Below are 16,383 nucleotides of genomic sequence, written 5' to 3' on the forward strand. Positions count from 1 at the left end.
CAAATTTATAAGAATACAAGAATACAAGTCATTCTCCAACTGATAAATGGTCAAAGAATATGTATGAATAGGCAGTTTTCGGATGAAGAAATCAAAAGCAATCTACAGTTATATGAAAAAATGCTCTAAATCACTAGTGATTAGAGAAATGCAAATTAAAACAACTCTGAGGCATCACTTCACACCTATCAGATTGGCTAGTATGACAGAAAAGGAAAATGATAAATGTTGGAGGAGATGGGAGAAAATTGGGACACTAATGCATTGTTGGTGGAGTTGTGAACTGATCCAACCATTCTGGAGAACAATGTGGAACTATGTCCAAAAGGCAATCAAATTGTGCATACCCTTTGATCCAGCAATACCACTACTAGTTCTGTATTCCAAAGAGATTAAAAAAAAAAGGTATGGTTAATGCAATAAAATTGAATTAACCCCTTATTCACTTGATGATTTTTCATTGCTTCCTCAACAAAACCATGCCCAAAGGATGAAGATTTGCCAGTAACGTGTAAAAGTAAAGTATAAGGAAAATGCCCTAAGTTCTGAAACCAATGCCAAAAAAAGAAGTCCTAAAAACTTTTTGAGCAATGAAAGCATGAATTGAATAGATGGATGTTCCTCTTAGGTGACTACTTAAAAAGGAACAACACATATTTGAATGTGTAAGTTCTGGCACATTTGTTTAAAAAACCAGTTTCACTACTCTACAGTTACATACATTTTGTTGTGTTATTCTCTACCTCCCACCCCCATACAAATGACTACAGAGTGGGTTTTAACATTTCAATCTGTTTCCATCTTAGTACTGTATTACAGCAATGATGCTTTCAGTCTAGGGAAGGGAAATAAAGTTGGGGGAGGTAAATTTTGTTGATACCAACACCTTAAAGCAGTGAAATATGAAAATTTTAAGCTAACTGTAGTTTTTAAAAGTTCATTGTTAAATGTTTTAAGTAAGCTATAGAAATAACCACAGACACATTTAAACTTAATATAATCTCAATCAAGAACAAGACTGTTAAATTTAAAACTTACACGTTAGGAAAATACCATAGATTCTCTGTGAAGCATTACCATCTTTCTCTCACTTCTGCACCCTGTATCCTCACCTTTTCTCCATGGGCAGCAACCAGCACTGTTTTAGTGACATACTGTTCAAAAAGCAACAGCAGGAGAATCCAGAGGAATTTCTCTGCACCGAGAGTATCCACAAGTTCTACAAGGATGGGCAGGCGCCTGTGCTCGGGAACATGAGGCAGAGCATCCACAAACACACTTATAATTTTAATCCCAACTTCTTCTATGTTCCTTGTGACATCTGCAGAGTCACCACTGTCTGCCTGTAAATCAACAAACAAGTGAAGAGTCAGAAAAAGCAAGTTTCTGCCTGATGAAGCAAATTGCTTCTCTGAGTCATGAGTCAAAAGAAAACAAAGTCCTAAAACCTAAAAATGAATATATAAGGAAATTTAACGACTAAGGCCCTACCAAGCCATACCTAGTAACTGCCTACTATGTGTGGTAAGGCATTGTGCTAACTGCATGAGGACACAAGGAAGTGTAAGCTATGGGCCCTCTAGCAAGAGGTCTACAATCTATATTAGAAAAATACAGAAAGGAAAGACGATAACAAACATTTAAAAGTCTGTAAGAACCAAATGAGTGGTAGCTTCATGGTAAAATGGAATGAGCCCTGAACTGCAGTTAGCAGAAGTATGGGTTCAAATCTCACTTGAACAGTTACTAGATACAGAATCATGGACAGGAAGCTAATTTAACTTAAAACTCTGGGGTTTTTTTCACATGTAAAACGGGGATGATAACTGAACCACCTTTGTCACAATGCCTTCAATGTGTACCAATTACCTTTTCTCCCATTCTTTCCCTTTGATTTCTGTTGAAGGTACTACCATCAGTCACCTACATGCACAACCTTAGAATCACCCTCAGCTCTTCCCACTCCCTCACTGCTCACATCCAATGAGTTGCTCAGACCAGTTGACTCTACCTCCACAATATAACTTGTATACATTCCCTAATCCCCATGAACCAGAACCACCCAAGATCAGTACCTCTTTATTTCTTGGAAAGACTATTGCAACAGACTCCTCTGTCTGGTTTCCTTGCCTCCAGTCTCTCCCCTCTCTAAAATACCCTTCATACAGTTATGGTACTTATGATAGACACAAATAAAGGTCTGAACATGTTACTCCCTTGCTCAAGAAAAATCAAGTGGAAAAAAAAATGGAGCAGCTAGGTGGTGCAGTGGATAGTGCACTGCCCCTAGAGTCAGGAGAACCTCAGTTCAAATTCAGCCTCAGACACTTGCTAGCTCTGTGACCTTGGGCAAGTCACTTAACTTTGACTGCCTTAAAGAAGAGAGAAAAGAAAAAGACAGAGAAAGAAAGTCAAGTGGATCCCTTTTGCCTCTAGGATAAAGTACAAATACCTGTTTGGCTTTTAAAGCCCTTCACAAGGGTTGTCTCTTACGGCATAGTAATAACATCAGCTAGCATTAATTATAGCATTTTAAAGGTGTGCAAAGCATTTTACATATGTAATCTCACTGGATTCTCACAACAACCCTATGAGGTAGGTGCTATTATTATCTCCATCTTATACATGAAAAAACTGAGGCCAGGAGCAGTTAAGTGACTCAAGGCATGGAGCTAGTAAGTATCTGAAGTAGGATTCAAGGTCAGATCTTCCCAAAAATCCTGTCTTCTATCCCCTACATGACTAAGTATTGCCCCCCCCCCCACTATCCTATGTTTCCACCAAAGTGGACTAATTGTTTACTGTTGCCTGTATGCAATATTCCATCCTCCATCTCTCTGCCTCCATTCAGGTTGTCCCCCATTCCTTGAATGAACACCCATCTTTTTCTCTGCCTAATAAAATCCAGTCTCCTTCTGAGATCAATTCAAGCCTCACCTCCTAGAGAAACCTATCTTAATTCACTTACTTGCTAGTGTTCTCCTGTCAAAAATGACTTTGTACATATTTTGCCTTTAATTTTCTATGTAATGTCGGTTCCCTTCAATAGCTTGTTGGCATCTGGGGAGCAGAGACTGTTTCTTGTCCTTCTACCCCAGAGCTTAGCAAAACATCTGACGCCCTGTAGGTACCTAATAAAGGCTTACTGAATTGCTGCCTAGCACAAACATATCTCTACCTTTTCTACAAGAATGGTATAAGATACTTTTCAATGTTTTGCATAATCTACAGCATTTTGCTGACCTACCAGTTTAAAAATCCTGCCAAAAAAGAAAATAATTTCCATGTAGCATGATCTATTCTTGACAAAGTATGCTGGTATTTTGTAACTACTATTTGCTTTTCTAGACACACATTAACCATTTCTTTAAGGCTTCACTGGTGTGGGCACTTCCTCCACCCATGCAGATTGCAACCATCTTTGGTCTTCCTTATACATTCAATGCCACAAATAGTCTTATTAGCCTAAAGGTTTTTCTGTGTCTTCCCCTAATGCCAGTTTTTGTGTTATGTCTCTGAAGGAAATGACAATGCTATGCAGATAACATACCTGGATAAGAGCAGGAATGACCATTTTCACTGTCTTCTTGATAACTTGAAAACTGTAAGTGTCATCAAGGCGCATAACATTGGCTCCCATGAATGTAAAAATGGGCATAATGTTGTGCAAAACTTTATCCTGAAAGGAAACAGATCATCACAATTGTCATCTTTAAAAATATCTTACAGAGGCAACGTGGCTTCTTAAACTATGACATGCACTTAAATACTTCAAGACAAATTATTGCCATGAAACAATATCTCTATTCAAAAATCTCATTTCATATATATATATATATGTATATTTATTTGTTGTTTATTTGTTTTGGCGAAGCAATCAGGGTTAAGTGACTTGCCCATGGTCACACAGCTAGTAAGTGTCTGAGGCTGGATTTTAACTCAGGCCCTCCTTACTCCAAGGCCAGAGCTCTAGCCATTGTGCCACCTAGCTACCCCCATATACATATACATATATACATATACATATATATATATATATTTTTTTTTTTTAAACGATCTATTCAGGTACCTCTAATGCCATTTGTAATTAAGACTCATCACTCATGAGCTGCTAAGAGGGATCAGCCATCCAAAGTAATTTATAATTTTATGATTTAATGTAAAATAATTTAAACCAGTGTATTCATGAAATTTGGCATGTATAGTTCATTTGTGGCTTTCACAGAAAAAAAATAGGCTGCTGCTATGAGAAAAATAGCCTAGAATACTCTGATGTGATGCCAAATTGAAGACTGAGACTAAGATGTTTGGTTTCAAGCCAAATTCAATGTGAGCTGATAAAGGAAAAATTAAGAATCAGCAAGAAAAGCAACCAGTTGTACCTTAGGCACTTAATTCTTTTTAAGGTTGTTCCAAAACATGTTTCCAATTAATAGCTGGTCAGTACTTTGAATAACAAGCTAGACTTTTGGTAAAGAAAATGTACAGTTATAAAGTTGTGGATGTACACACGAGACCCTCCGCCTAAATCTCAGGTAAAGCACACAATCTGTACCTCAGATTAAGGCACGTGACCAAAACTTCCTGCTGTCTCCTGGCAGAATACCTAAAATACAATTTGGGACCTTTTTTGGAGACATAATTAGCCCTTTTCAAAGGTTCAGTAGTTAACATTTCCCTTGCTGCTGATTTTCTACCCACAAATGATATACATGTATAAATCCTACATTTATATTTCTTTCTGGTAGGGGGAGGAAATAAGCATTTAGATAGCACCTTGTATGTGCCAAAGCACTGTGCTATCGTAAATGCCTAAGGCAGGGATGGGGAACCTATGGCCTCGAGGTCACATATGGCCCTTTAGGTCCTCAAGTGCGGCCCTTTGACCGAATCTAACTTCGTGGCCAGCCTTGAGCCCAGAGGTTCCCCACCCCGGTCTAAGGCCTATTTTAAACTCAGGCCTTCCTAACTTCAGGTGTACCGTTCTACCAGTTGCACCTCTAAAAGTTCCTCAGTTAATTAAACTTTGATTCACTTATCTACAGAACTAACTACAAAACAGCTCTGCATGTGAAACATTAAGTTAGCGCAGCATTTTCCAAACAGAACACTTTTAAGGACTGAAATTCTGAAACCATAACCGCTGAGTGGAGAGATGGGGTAGGAGTAGGGGCAAAGAAGGGGCCTAGAACATTCCAGGGACACAGAGGGAAGGAAGATATTAGAGCAAAGCAAGAAATCAAGCCTACTATTTTCATTCTGAGAAATTATCATATGTAATAAGCACTTTAATGTGTAACTTCTTTTCTTTTTTTGAGGATCAAGAAAGACCTCACATAGGAGGTAACATTTATCATTAACATTTTTATTTAAAGTTCTGAGTTCCAAATTCTATCCCTCCCTCCTTCCCCTTCCCACTCCCTGAGATGGTAAGCAACCAGATACAGGTTATACATGTGCAATTATGTAATAAATTTTCATATTTAATGTGTAATTTCATATGGAACATTTTAGAGCACTGAAACTCTAGAACAGAAATCTTCAATGGGGGTTATATCCCACCCTCCCTACAAAAGCAAACTACTATACTGGGACTATCACACAATTCTACCTCCTTCCCCCATCATGTCACAAATCCCACCACTCCTTCCCCTCCTGCAGCTATAGAGGTGCTGTGGATACTCAGATCATTGTCACTGCCTCACACTAAAGAGGGAGGTTTGAGCTTATACAGCTGCAGGAAAGGAAGGAGGGGTGGGATCTGCAATGTAGACCTCATGACCATAGCCAGTCTCTTCCCCTGCCCCCTTCCCCCCCAATCCAAACTTCTTCATAACTTCCTATCTCTGTTGAGGGTAACACTGTCTTTCCAGTCTCCCAGGTATGACTCCTAACAGTCATTATCCTTGACTCAACTCACCTGAAAGAGCATCTTTAAAATTACAAATGATCTTTAAGTGACAAACTGATGGCCTTTTCTTAACCTTCCTGACCTCTGCTGCAGCTGACAGTTAACCACTCTTATTGAAGAGTTATAGACCCTTCTCTGGGGTCACCTATAAAAACTCTCATATCGGCACACTATAAATACCTGGAAGCAGAATTTTCTGACCTATTAAAAAATCTTCCAAATGAAGAGTTTCAGTGAGTACTGAATCCATTTATTAAAAATATAAAAATACAACATCTTCTAATTAGTTAGCAAGAATGACTAATTGGCAGCAGAGATTTTTTACTAGCCAAATTTCAACAAAACTTTTACATAATTGGTGTAAGTGTTGAAAAACTGGCTATCTGCTATAAAAATATTTTAATAACTAGGAAAGTAATGATTCTGTTTCACAGCCATAAGAAAGTTTAAACTATCCCTTAAATGTAACAGAAAACAAGATACTGATCTAAACAAATCAGTAAATACCTAATAAAGGATAATTTACATTATCTGAATGTAAGCTCCTCAAGATAGAAGCTATGTGTCATTTTTGTATTTGTACTCTCAGTACCCAGAACTGTGGCTGCCTGGGATATAAGGCACCTAAATGCCTCATTATTTAAGAACTATCAAATCGCCTTTAAATCACAACTTCCCTTTAACTAAAATAATTTCAGCCTTAAAATGTTAAGCTAGCTATAAGATTAAAAGGATGTCTACCCTTTCCTAAATATTTCTGTATTTCAAATGTCCTAGAATTTTCGTGGAAATCTTTCACAGTAGAGAATATGAGGTAGTAGTAGTGGAGAGAGGGCTGGATATGCAACCTGTGTCTGACACACACTTGCTGTGTGATCATGTCCAAGATAGTCAAGCTCTCTGAGCCTCTTACCTCAATTACAAACTGAATTGCTCCACCTGATAGGACTGTTGTGAGCAAAGCATTTAAAAAGTCGTAGAGTATTACGAAAAAAACAAAAACAAAAACAAAAAATCCACTTACAGGAAATATTCCAGCAACAGCACCCAAAAGCAAGAATGCATGGTGATGTGTTTGAGGCATCTCTGAAAGCCGCACACACTGAACTAACAATTCTACATTGAACTTTTCTTCATCAAGAACACCTATAGAGGGAGGAGATAAAAGCTTAAAATGGGTAGACACATAGATGTATCCTTGAAGCATCCCCTACCCTTAGAATGCTGCACCTACCTTTAGGGAGCTTAGAACCATCTGGGGATAGTTTTTGGCAGATATTGAGCAGACAGCTAAGAATCAGCTGTTTGGTATATTCCAGATTTCCCTGCTCTAGTGGCAAAGTTTCAAGACATCTTCAGATTTTAGTCCAAGTGATGATGAGGAATAAAAAAGTTGTACAATTGTTGTCAGTGTCCATTAGAAATCATAGATCATAACAGGTTTCATAAAAATCAAACAGAAATGACTAAAATAAGAAAACCAGCACTTGCTAAGTTTACTGCAGTCTTCTCTAAACCCTTCCAAGGAGTTTAATGGCAAATTTGCTACTCTTCTCACATTGCAAAGAAAATGAGGGCAGAGAGAATCTCCATCTATCTAGTTCTGCAGAAGGAAATGTCGGAGGTATATTGTATTGATACTCATGATTCATTTAAGTTTCAAAAACTATCCACTCAAGATCCTATATCTAGGAGAATATAAACAGTAATACCAAACTATATCTGTCTCTCATATTTAACCTCCACCCAAACTTTTGTATTTACACAATAAAGCCCAAAGAAGTGACAGGCACATGCTCTAGGTTCATCTAATAGAATGCCAGAAAGCAGAATGGACTGTGTTCAATGGTCACTCACTTAGTCCAAAACTAAGGTAAATTTGAACTTTCTAGTGGTTCTTAGCCAAGGACTTCCCAACACCACCCTTTTGGCTACATTCTTTTTATTTTCCCATTATCTTGTTTGCACAAATGGTAGCCACTTCTATAAGCAATACAAACTGAAGTCTCATACTATGTTGGAGGTAAGTAAGAACAAGAGAATAATGACAATTCTCAGGCAGGTGTTAGAATTCTGCTCTCTAATGGACTATAATTAATTAAAAGACATTTTAAGAGTGATTTACCTGGAGAGTAAATTAAAAAGACATGGCACTAATAACTGAGGACTTTTCAGTTTCTTTTTGTGCTGCAGTAATTCTAAGATGAGGGTTACTCTCTGCCAGTAAGCACTGCCAACATCTTGTACAGGCTCTGTATCTTGTAGTTTTCTGCAACAGGAGTAAAAAATTATTCTTAGAATAAAAAGAAAGAACATAAGCAAACATGAAAATATTGGATAAAAACTGATTAAAAAAAAACACCACATAGCTAGAATAAGAGAAATTTTTTAGTAAGGGAAAATGGTTGCATCAAACATCTGATTGATTGCACATATGCTTACATGTGGAACTGACAATAATAGAAAAAAGATAACACCTATATGAAAAATTGCTCCAAATGACAAACAAGAGAAAAAGAAATTAAAATACTTCTGAGGAATTGACAATAAAAGGCAGTTCTACTATATGCTAGAGGAGTTGTGTGAAGATGAACACGCTAATACAATGCTGTTAGAAATGCCAACCATTCTGGAAAGAAATTTGGAAGCATATGAGACTACGAGCTTAAAATTCATACCCTTTGACCCAGGCTATATCCCAAAGAGGCCAAAGTTAGAAAGGCCACATACATACAAAAATATTAATAGTAGTAAACTTTTGTGGGGAAAAAAAAAAAAAGTAAAGTAAATATTGGTGCCACAGACTGGGGAATGGCTGAACAAATTGTGGCATATAATGGAATGGAATATTACCACACAATAACAATCAACTATATGAGGAATTTATAGATACATCAGAGATTTCTAAGACCTCATACACAGAGACACAAACAGAATCAGAATATATGTAATGACTACAATAAAATGAATGGAAATAATACAAAAGACAACTAAACTCTAATTAATTATAATGACTAAGTTAACTTTTTCCTCAGTAAAAAAGAAGAGAGTTCCAAGGGGAGAACACTGGCACTGAATGTGAATATATGCTGCCAGACACAGTCATTGTGTCTTGCTGGCTGGCTTGTTTTAAGCGTTTTATTTTGTTATCAGAGTGGGTTCAATTGTGGAGTGAAGGTATATTGGAAAAAAACAAATGTAAAAACAAACGGCATCAATTAAACTCTAATTACATAAATAGTTGAAAAAGTTAGGTAATGTACAAAAAACAAGAACAAAATAATTTTTCTTAAAGAGTTCAGAATTCTTACTTCTGTTGCATTTTTTGCCTTCTTGTTTGCTGAACTGTACCCAGGGACTTGGCTTTCTCTGGTGGCTCTAGTTCTAATCGGATTTGTTCAGCATCAACAGAAATCTGAAATTATGTTAAAGTAAGAATTACCAATAATTTCCATTTCTAGGATAAACAAGTACAATGAATATACGTATTTTAAAAGCCACAAATAACTAGTTGCTTTTAATCGCCTTCATCTACTCATTAATTTAAAAAAAAAAAGGAAAGATAATTCTATCAAGTTATTTTGAATTTAAATTAGACTAACTGACCTGTCATGTTTAAAGAAAAATTAGTCTCTTATTTAAAGGGATTAAAGCTGTCCAAAAAGCAGGACGCTAAGTATTGAGTTCTTTATCATGGGAGTTTCAAACTGTGTGCTAATCTGATTAACTCATCTATGGGGGACTTATGAAATATGGGTAAGAATAAGAGTTTGCAAAATTGCATAGGTAGAGAGTATTACCACACTGATAGATTTGAGTTTGATTCAATCAACAGATCAAAGATCTTCCCTGGTGCTAATCCACCTGGCAGGTGTAGAAAATGTTTAAAAACAAAGATAAAACCAACTAGAACTACATTTGCTCACCTGTAGTCAACTTGATTTTATGAATTAGAAATCTCTTTTTTTAACCATGTTTGTATCTATATAACCAGTGTCAGGTCCCTCATGTAAGAGAATTCTACAGTATACCAAACAAATGTTCTTTAGTTTCTCTTCAGCATCTGTTCAAACCCAAGGCGGGGATTTGGGGGGGGGGGGGGGGAAGACAAGCCCTGAAAATATCTAGAAGTGTGCAGGACACTGTGAAGGATGATGTTAAGGAAATCAATATTTAAGGAAATGAATTTTAAAGAAAAGTTTGGCTGGTCACAATATTTAAAGATATCCCTGTTTCTACAGGTAATTGAATCCCAAATCCCAGCTTTCCCTTGCCCCCAATAAAGCATATTGTCTTTCTGTCATACTCACTATCTCTCCATTCTGGTTTGTGTTACTTAATTCTATTTCCACATCCATAGCTGATTAACAATGCCATTCAGCGTTCATCTACAGTACCATTGTACTTGTTCTTAATCCCATTATTCACTTTATCATATGTGTCACAATCCTGGCCCTTTCAGTTCCCCCAGGTCAAACTGTAAACTACCGACCACTATTTTTGGCATACAATTCTACAATCTATTATGTACTACTTAATAGAAGTCTGATCCAGACTAAATACTAACAAATGGTTAAACTATAAATGAAAAAATGGGTATCAGAAACTAATTAGAAAGGTCCACACTTCATGTTTCCACAGATACCAATATATTTCCGTTTCCTATAAGATTTAAGTCCTTTTGTTGCCCCCAAATCAATCAATCAATTAATTAATAATAACCCCAATACAAGGAAGACTGAGATAAGGAAAAGAGGTACAATCAAAGAAATGAAAATGAAGAATACTCAAAAACGTTCTAAACTATAACAATACTGGGTAATACGGCTCTAAAAAGGCCATAAACTTACTGTTTTAAAAACACTGTTAACAGTTTGTGCACATAGAGTATTTCTGCAATTCAAAAGTAAATCAAACAGCATTCCCAAAAGCTTCTGTTGAACTTTTTCATCTGATATAGCAGCAAAGAATGGTTTTGTAATCTAAAAATAGCAAAAAGAAATCACATGAAATCAAATTCCTAAGAAGCCTTCTTATATAGCTTTATCATATTGTTAAAAAATAATGTATGCCCATTCCATGTCATGTAACTTCTATACAATTTAATAGCAAGTCGAGAATCAACCTGATGAGAAACTTCACCAAAATGAGTGAGGTTGATATCAGAACAGCAAACACACTGTCCCATCACTGGGGCTATACCTGAAGCTTTTTCAGCTTGGATGAGCTTGCTGCCAGAACTTTTGCTTCTCTTTTTTGTTATACTTCAGCAATTGAATCATCTCCATGTTAGGATGAGGAATTAGAGAAGGATTTTAATGGACAATTATAAAGTTTTTTAAATTAAATGAAATCTTAAACTCTGCATATTTCTTTAGAACCTGTCCATCACAGTGATCACTAAATAAAATCCATTCCATATTTTAAAACATTCAAACACCATTCAAGAACTTCATTTGTTCATTTGGTCATTCAAAATACACCACATATCCAATTCCTGAAACGTGCAAATGCATTGTGCTCCAGGACTAGGAGTGATAAAGGGAAAAGCAAACTTTAAAATCTAGATTCTCATTAGAAAACACCAACCTTTCCAAGTGCAAGGATCTGGAATGTTGGCATCCCTTTGAAGACTTCTTTTGTTGTGTGCACAGCTTTTATGAATACATCTAAACTCTGTGGGTCCTTGTGTAAGAGAGAAGCTGAATGCTCATTGTACTTCCCAAGGGCAAGGTGCAAAATGACAGCTTCATCCTTCAGTATTGTAGGGGGTTCCTTTAGGATTTTCTCCAGCAACTGATCAATTGTGGGCAACAGCTGAGAAAGCACCATCTAACAATTGGGAAAAGCTATTAAGTTCAAATGACATACACCTCTACTTGTTACATAAGAACATTATCAATCATCAGAAAAATCTGGCATGGGAAGTAGCCCAGGAGAAGATCTCAAGGAAGTGATAGGATCTTCAAAAAATAGAAAGAGCTAAAGAGTATCAGGAATATTTTGAGAGAACTTGAGAATGGATTCCACTAGGAAGCACTGAGGTCTTAACAGCCATCTTCTGAAATGTAGGTCTTTCAGGTGAACAGAGCAATCCCCATGGCCATAATGATCCTAATAATCCTAAAGAACAGGACTCTTTTGTTCCTCAGGTTAGGTTAAGAAGAGGGTATCAGAACATCTGTTCAAATTATACTGTACACTTTGGTTTAAAGATGCTAATAAATCACAAACATTAAGCACTGATTCAAACCTTTTGCCTTTGGAAGCACTGTTAGTATGCTCCTGCTAGCTAAAAATTCCAGTAAGTATTTTTCCGATTAGCTGAACAAGTGACACTAAATTTTTGAAGACCTCTTGTTATCCATTATTCTCTCTTTCAGGATTTAAGTATAATTCAAAAACTTCTATTTTACCTACAAACTAAAAGTACAGAATGTTGTTCATTAAGTTCATGACAAAGAATAATTACATTTTAGAAAATCTGTGACCATATGTATTTTTAACTAGAACATTAAGTTGTTTTTCTTTTAAATAAACCTTTGTCACCTTTCCTTGAAGTGTGCAAATATTTAAAAAATGACATATAGAACATATTAAATTACTATATTGAGATTACTCTTTCTGGATGGAATATAATTGATTTATACTTCATATATCTGCTCAAACTTGTAAGATTAAAATAACAGGTAGTAAAAGAGGGTTTTAACCTAATATTAATACCAGTATATAGTTCTCTTTATTGTTTCTATGTTATGTTTCCTGCTAAAACTATTAGTGAAGGTCATAGAAAAGGTTCTAGAATGTGGTATTATGAAAATTGATGTTGTAATAATAATAATAATAACAGTAACAACAACGTATATTTGTAAAATACTTAAAGGTTTGCAAAGCATTTTCCTCATAACAACATGAGGTATCTTGATAGTCCAAGTATAATTACCAAACTGAGACTGGAAATTCTCAGACACACACACCCTTCAATATGCAGGAGTAATATGCTTGTTTAAAACAATCCCTGGAAATTCTCTCTCTCACCCCCCCCCCCCACCCCTTCAATATGCAGGCGTAATATGCCTGTTTAAAATAATCCCTCCTACCCTCCTCCAAAACAACATTCAACACTTCCTCTCTCTACAGTCAATGTCCCCTTCCTGTTACTTCTCAAGGTAATTAAAATAAAATTTCCCCTATACACATCAGTTACCACAATATTTTGATAACACCAGAATCAAAGTATATTTCTCATTAAAATATACACACCTCACTATTGACTTCCTGAAGAATTTTCATCAAGTTTTTTGCAATATAGGATGGACACCTATGTACACAATACAGAAGATGTTTTAAGGCTTCAGTCAACTTCTGGTGGTGAGATTTCAGCTTTTTTCCCATTTGTAGATCCTCAAATAAAGTATTCAAATCCTAAAACATTAAAAGGTAAAACACAAAAATAGTATATGTAGGGTCTTCAAATGGTACAAGTGCTAATTTCAAAAAACAATCAACCAAATGACAATTTAACATTATTTCACTAATAATTTGCCATTTTTTGTGTGTAGTTGGCTCACAGGTGATACTGCTGGCTAACAGGACACTACAAGCATATGTTATCTAACAGCAAATGCCAATTATTCCCAATTATTTAACTCAGGGGGAAATGTATCTTGTTATCATAAAAATGTTTAAATAACATTTAATAATCTCAGTAATAAATATTGCAAAAATTAAATTTTTCCATAGATTTGATAGCCTAGCTCTTAAATATTTAAATGGCTTCTTAATAATGTCTTTTGGCACTTCTTTAAATTTCCAATTATATCTCCCCATTTATTCATATTATGAAGAGTTTTTTTTGAATTATATTTTCTATTATATAAATTTCTGTGAAGCAACTGATCAAATTTCTCATGAAATAAGATGAAAATTCTATTTATATAGCTTTTAACTAGCAGGTCAGAGGAAAAGACTTGACTTCACATATGTATATAAAATCTCTCTCCTCCCCCCTACCCCCCAATCTATCTACTTATACAACGCTAATGGGAAGATTCACCTGTGCTACATAGGTAGCATCTGAAATAATCTCTTCTTCTTTCTGGACTAGATGTTGTATTATTGGTTGAAGTGGAGACTCTACTTCATGTAAGGCCTGGAGGCAGAGAATGGCAGCCCTTCGTACTTCTCTTATAGGACTTCCCAAATTTATGAGTAAACATATCACCACTGAGGAAAAAGAATAATGTCAGGCACGCATTACAATAAAGCTCACATATGTAAACACCAAATACAGGACAGGAAAATCTGAAACACTTTTTAAAGGAATCGAATATTTTATAACTTGAGAAGCTAAATCTGTGTCAACTGTGGCATTTTCAGAAATTTTTGTTTTCCTTAATTCAACAACATGTTCAATTCAACCAACATTCATTGAGTTGACTGACTACTGTCTACTATGTGCATGGCACTGTACCAGGAACTAAAGAAATAAAAAACTTGAGTCATACACAGAGTACACAAAGTCCTTGCCCTCAAAGGATTTATTAAATCAGCGAGTGAGGAGAGAAGAGATAAGACACATACACAATGTGTACGGAACAGGTTAAACAGAGTGGAATGAAAAATTCAGGAAAGGAAAGATTAAGAAAGGCTTCATGAAGGAGGCAAAACTTAAACTAAAATAATGCATCCAATCAGGAAGCTGAGGTGTATTTCTCATCTTCCAAATCCCAGTGAATATATTTAGTCATAGCTAAGACTCTAGCTACGGGTGGGGAACCTGCTCTAGCCAGATATCTTATATCTTGTATAAGAAGCCAACACCCAAGCCTTTTTACATCAGATTGACTCATAAAATCAGGAAAAAGAACTCCACTTACTGTGAACAGAAACTTCTAAAGTTACTAGCTCTCTTCAAATAAATTAGTTCCCAACACAAACAAAGCTGTACTTAACTGACAATTTATCCTTAGCTGACTTCTTTCCTATAAAACTGTTATCCTTCTTAAAGAAAGTTGCTGGCATATCTCGTTTCTATAACATTATAGCATTATACATGAAGATTATTTTTCAAAGTTTTGAAGTGATTCCCTGCTCCCACCACTCTAGTGGAACCAAGATACTTTCCCTTTTGACTAGGAAAGGCAGTGGTGGTGGAAGGGGATTGCTGAAAACCTAAGGGCCAATTACAGCAGCTTCAAGTATGTAAGGGTATTATAAGTATGCTTGTATTAATTTGAACCTTTCTGAACTCCAACAGCAACTACAACTTACACAAACTAGGGAAGGGAAAAATATGTTAACATGGTTACGAAAAATGACAATTTTAATACCTGGAGAAGATGTTGATGCCAGGTATTTTTTCTTCTGTATAGTCTGGCTTGATAGCATTGCACGCCCTATGTAAAGAGCTTGAGTCTGTAGTATTGTCTTCACAGTATAGTTAAGTGGATTTGAAAGGCTACAGTTATAGGTCCATAAAAGTGAAAAGAACTTAAATAGCTCAAAAACATCTTCTAAATGTACCTAATTAAAACAAAAGGAAGTTTAGTTTTCTTCAAATTACCAGCTAACATATTCCCAAATATCATTTTCACTGCAGCACTGTGTGTACTAGGAAATATATGTTAGCAAAAAATATATATTAAAAAAATTCCTGTATTTGAGCAGAGCTGCAATTTCTGAATTATAGCACAAGTAAAATTTAAAATTAAAAAAAAACAAAACAAAACAAAACAAAACAAGAAACAGGCTTAACTAAAATCCTTTTCCTGGAAAATAGATATTGAAATGAGAAATGTCTAAAATTGTAGAAGATAACTTAATTCTTTAATACTATTTTTTGTTTTCCATAGGATATAAAATTACTTTAGCTGAAACAGGTTTCAGAATAACAATGAAGTACCTTTAAGAAAAGGTTCATCAGAACTCTGAAGTGAAGGGCATCAGCACCAGCAATAATAACTTCAAATATCTGGATCAATAAGTGCAGATAGTCTCGGCTATCTTCTTTCATATGTTCAGGATTCCACCACTTATCATCTAATGGGCATGAAACACGTGTGAGGTATGAAATAATCCGCAAATCTAAGAACATGATGAGTTTGCAATGGCTAAACACAGCAAGAAATTTTTCACCCAAGAAAAAGAACAATTTTCTAATTATAACACAAATAATTCGCACATCTAATTTTTCTTAACTGGTTTCTAAGACAATCATATCTAAAAATATTCACAATGATTTACCTTTAAGAAAAGATTTAGGAGGCTTCAAGACTTGAATAAAGTTTTTCAACGAAAAGGCAAACATAACTGCATCTTCCACAGCAATCATCTGACCTCTGTTGAGCTTTTCTACATACTGAATCCATATCTCCACTGGTATTCCTTTGTCTAACAGTTCAGAATGACATTCAAAAGAGATTTCCTGAATTGGTAAAATAAAAGGAAAAGTAGTCCACTGTGATTTTAAA

The 16,383-nt window shown here is 35.6% G+C and overlaps 1 protein-coding gene across 2 annotated transcripts in view; it reads right to left on the reverse strand.

The window, feature by feature from the left end:
* Positions 1–16,383, reverse strand: part of LOC114049863 (HEAT repeat-containing protein 1-like) — a 58,097-nt gene that overhangs the window by 12,850 nt on the left and 28,864 nt on the right. For both annotated transcript variants that reach the window (XM_027871305.1, XM_027871304.1), the window contains exons 18-30: positions 16,157–16,337; positions 15,816–15,952; positions 15,244–15,436; positions 13,968–14,137; positions 13,175–13,336; positions 11,501–11,743; positions 10,762–10,893; positions 9,223–9,326; positions 8,037–8,180; positions 7,146–7,264; positions 6,936–7,057; positions 3,551–3,679; positions 1,113–1,343 (exon numbers count right to left, since the gene is read on the reverse strand). In XM_027871305.1, the coding sequence (XP_027727106.1) occupies positions 1,113–1,343; positions 3,551–3,679; positions 6,936–7,057; positions 7,146–7,264; positions 8,037–8,180; positions 9,223–9,326; positions 10,762–10,893; positions 11,501–11,743; positions 13,175–13,336; positions 13,968–14,137; positions 15,244–15,436; positions 15,816–15,952; positions 16,157–16,337 (2,067 nt within the window). The remainder of the gene's footprint in view (positions 1–1,112; positions 1,344–3,550; positions 3,680–6,935; positions 7,058–7,145; positions 7,265–8,036; positions 8,181–9,222; positions 9,327–10,761; positions 10,894–11,500; positions 11,744–13,174; positions 13,337–13,967; positions 14,138–15,243; positions 15,437–15,815; positions 15,953–16,156; positions 16,338–16,383) is intronic.

The sequence above is a fragment of the Vombatus ursinus genome, unplaced genomic scaffold (assembly GCF_900497805.2).
Source record: "Vombatus ursinus unplaced genomic scaffold, bare-nosed wombat genome assembly UNPS02014798.1, whole genome shotgun sequence".
NCBI classification, from domain to species: domain Eukaryota; kingdom Metazoa; phylum Chordata; class Mammalia; order Diprotodontia; family Vombatidae; genus Vombatus; species Vombatus ursinus.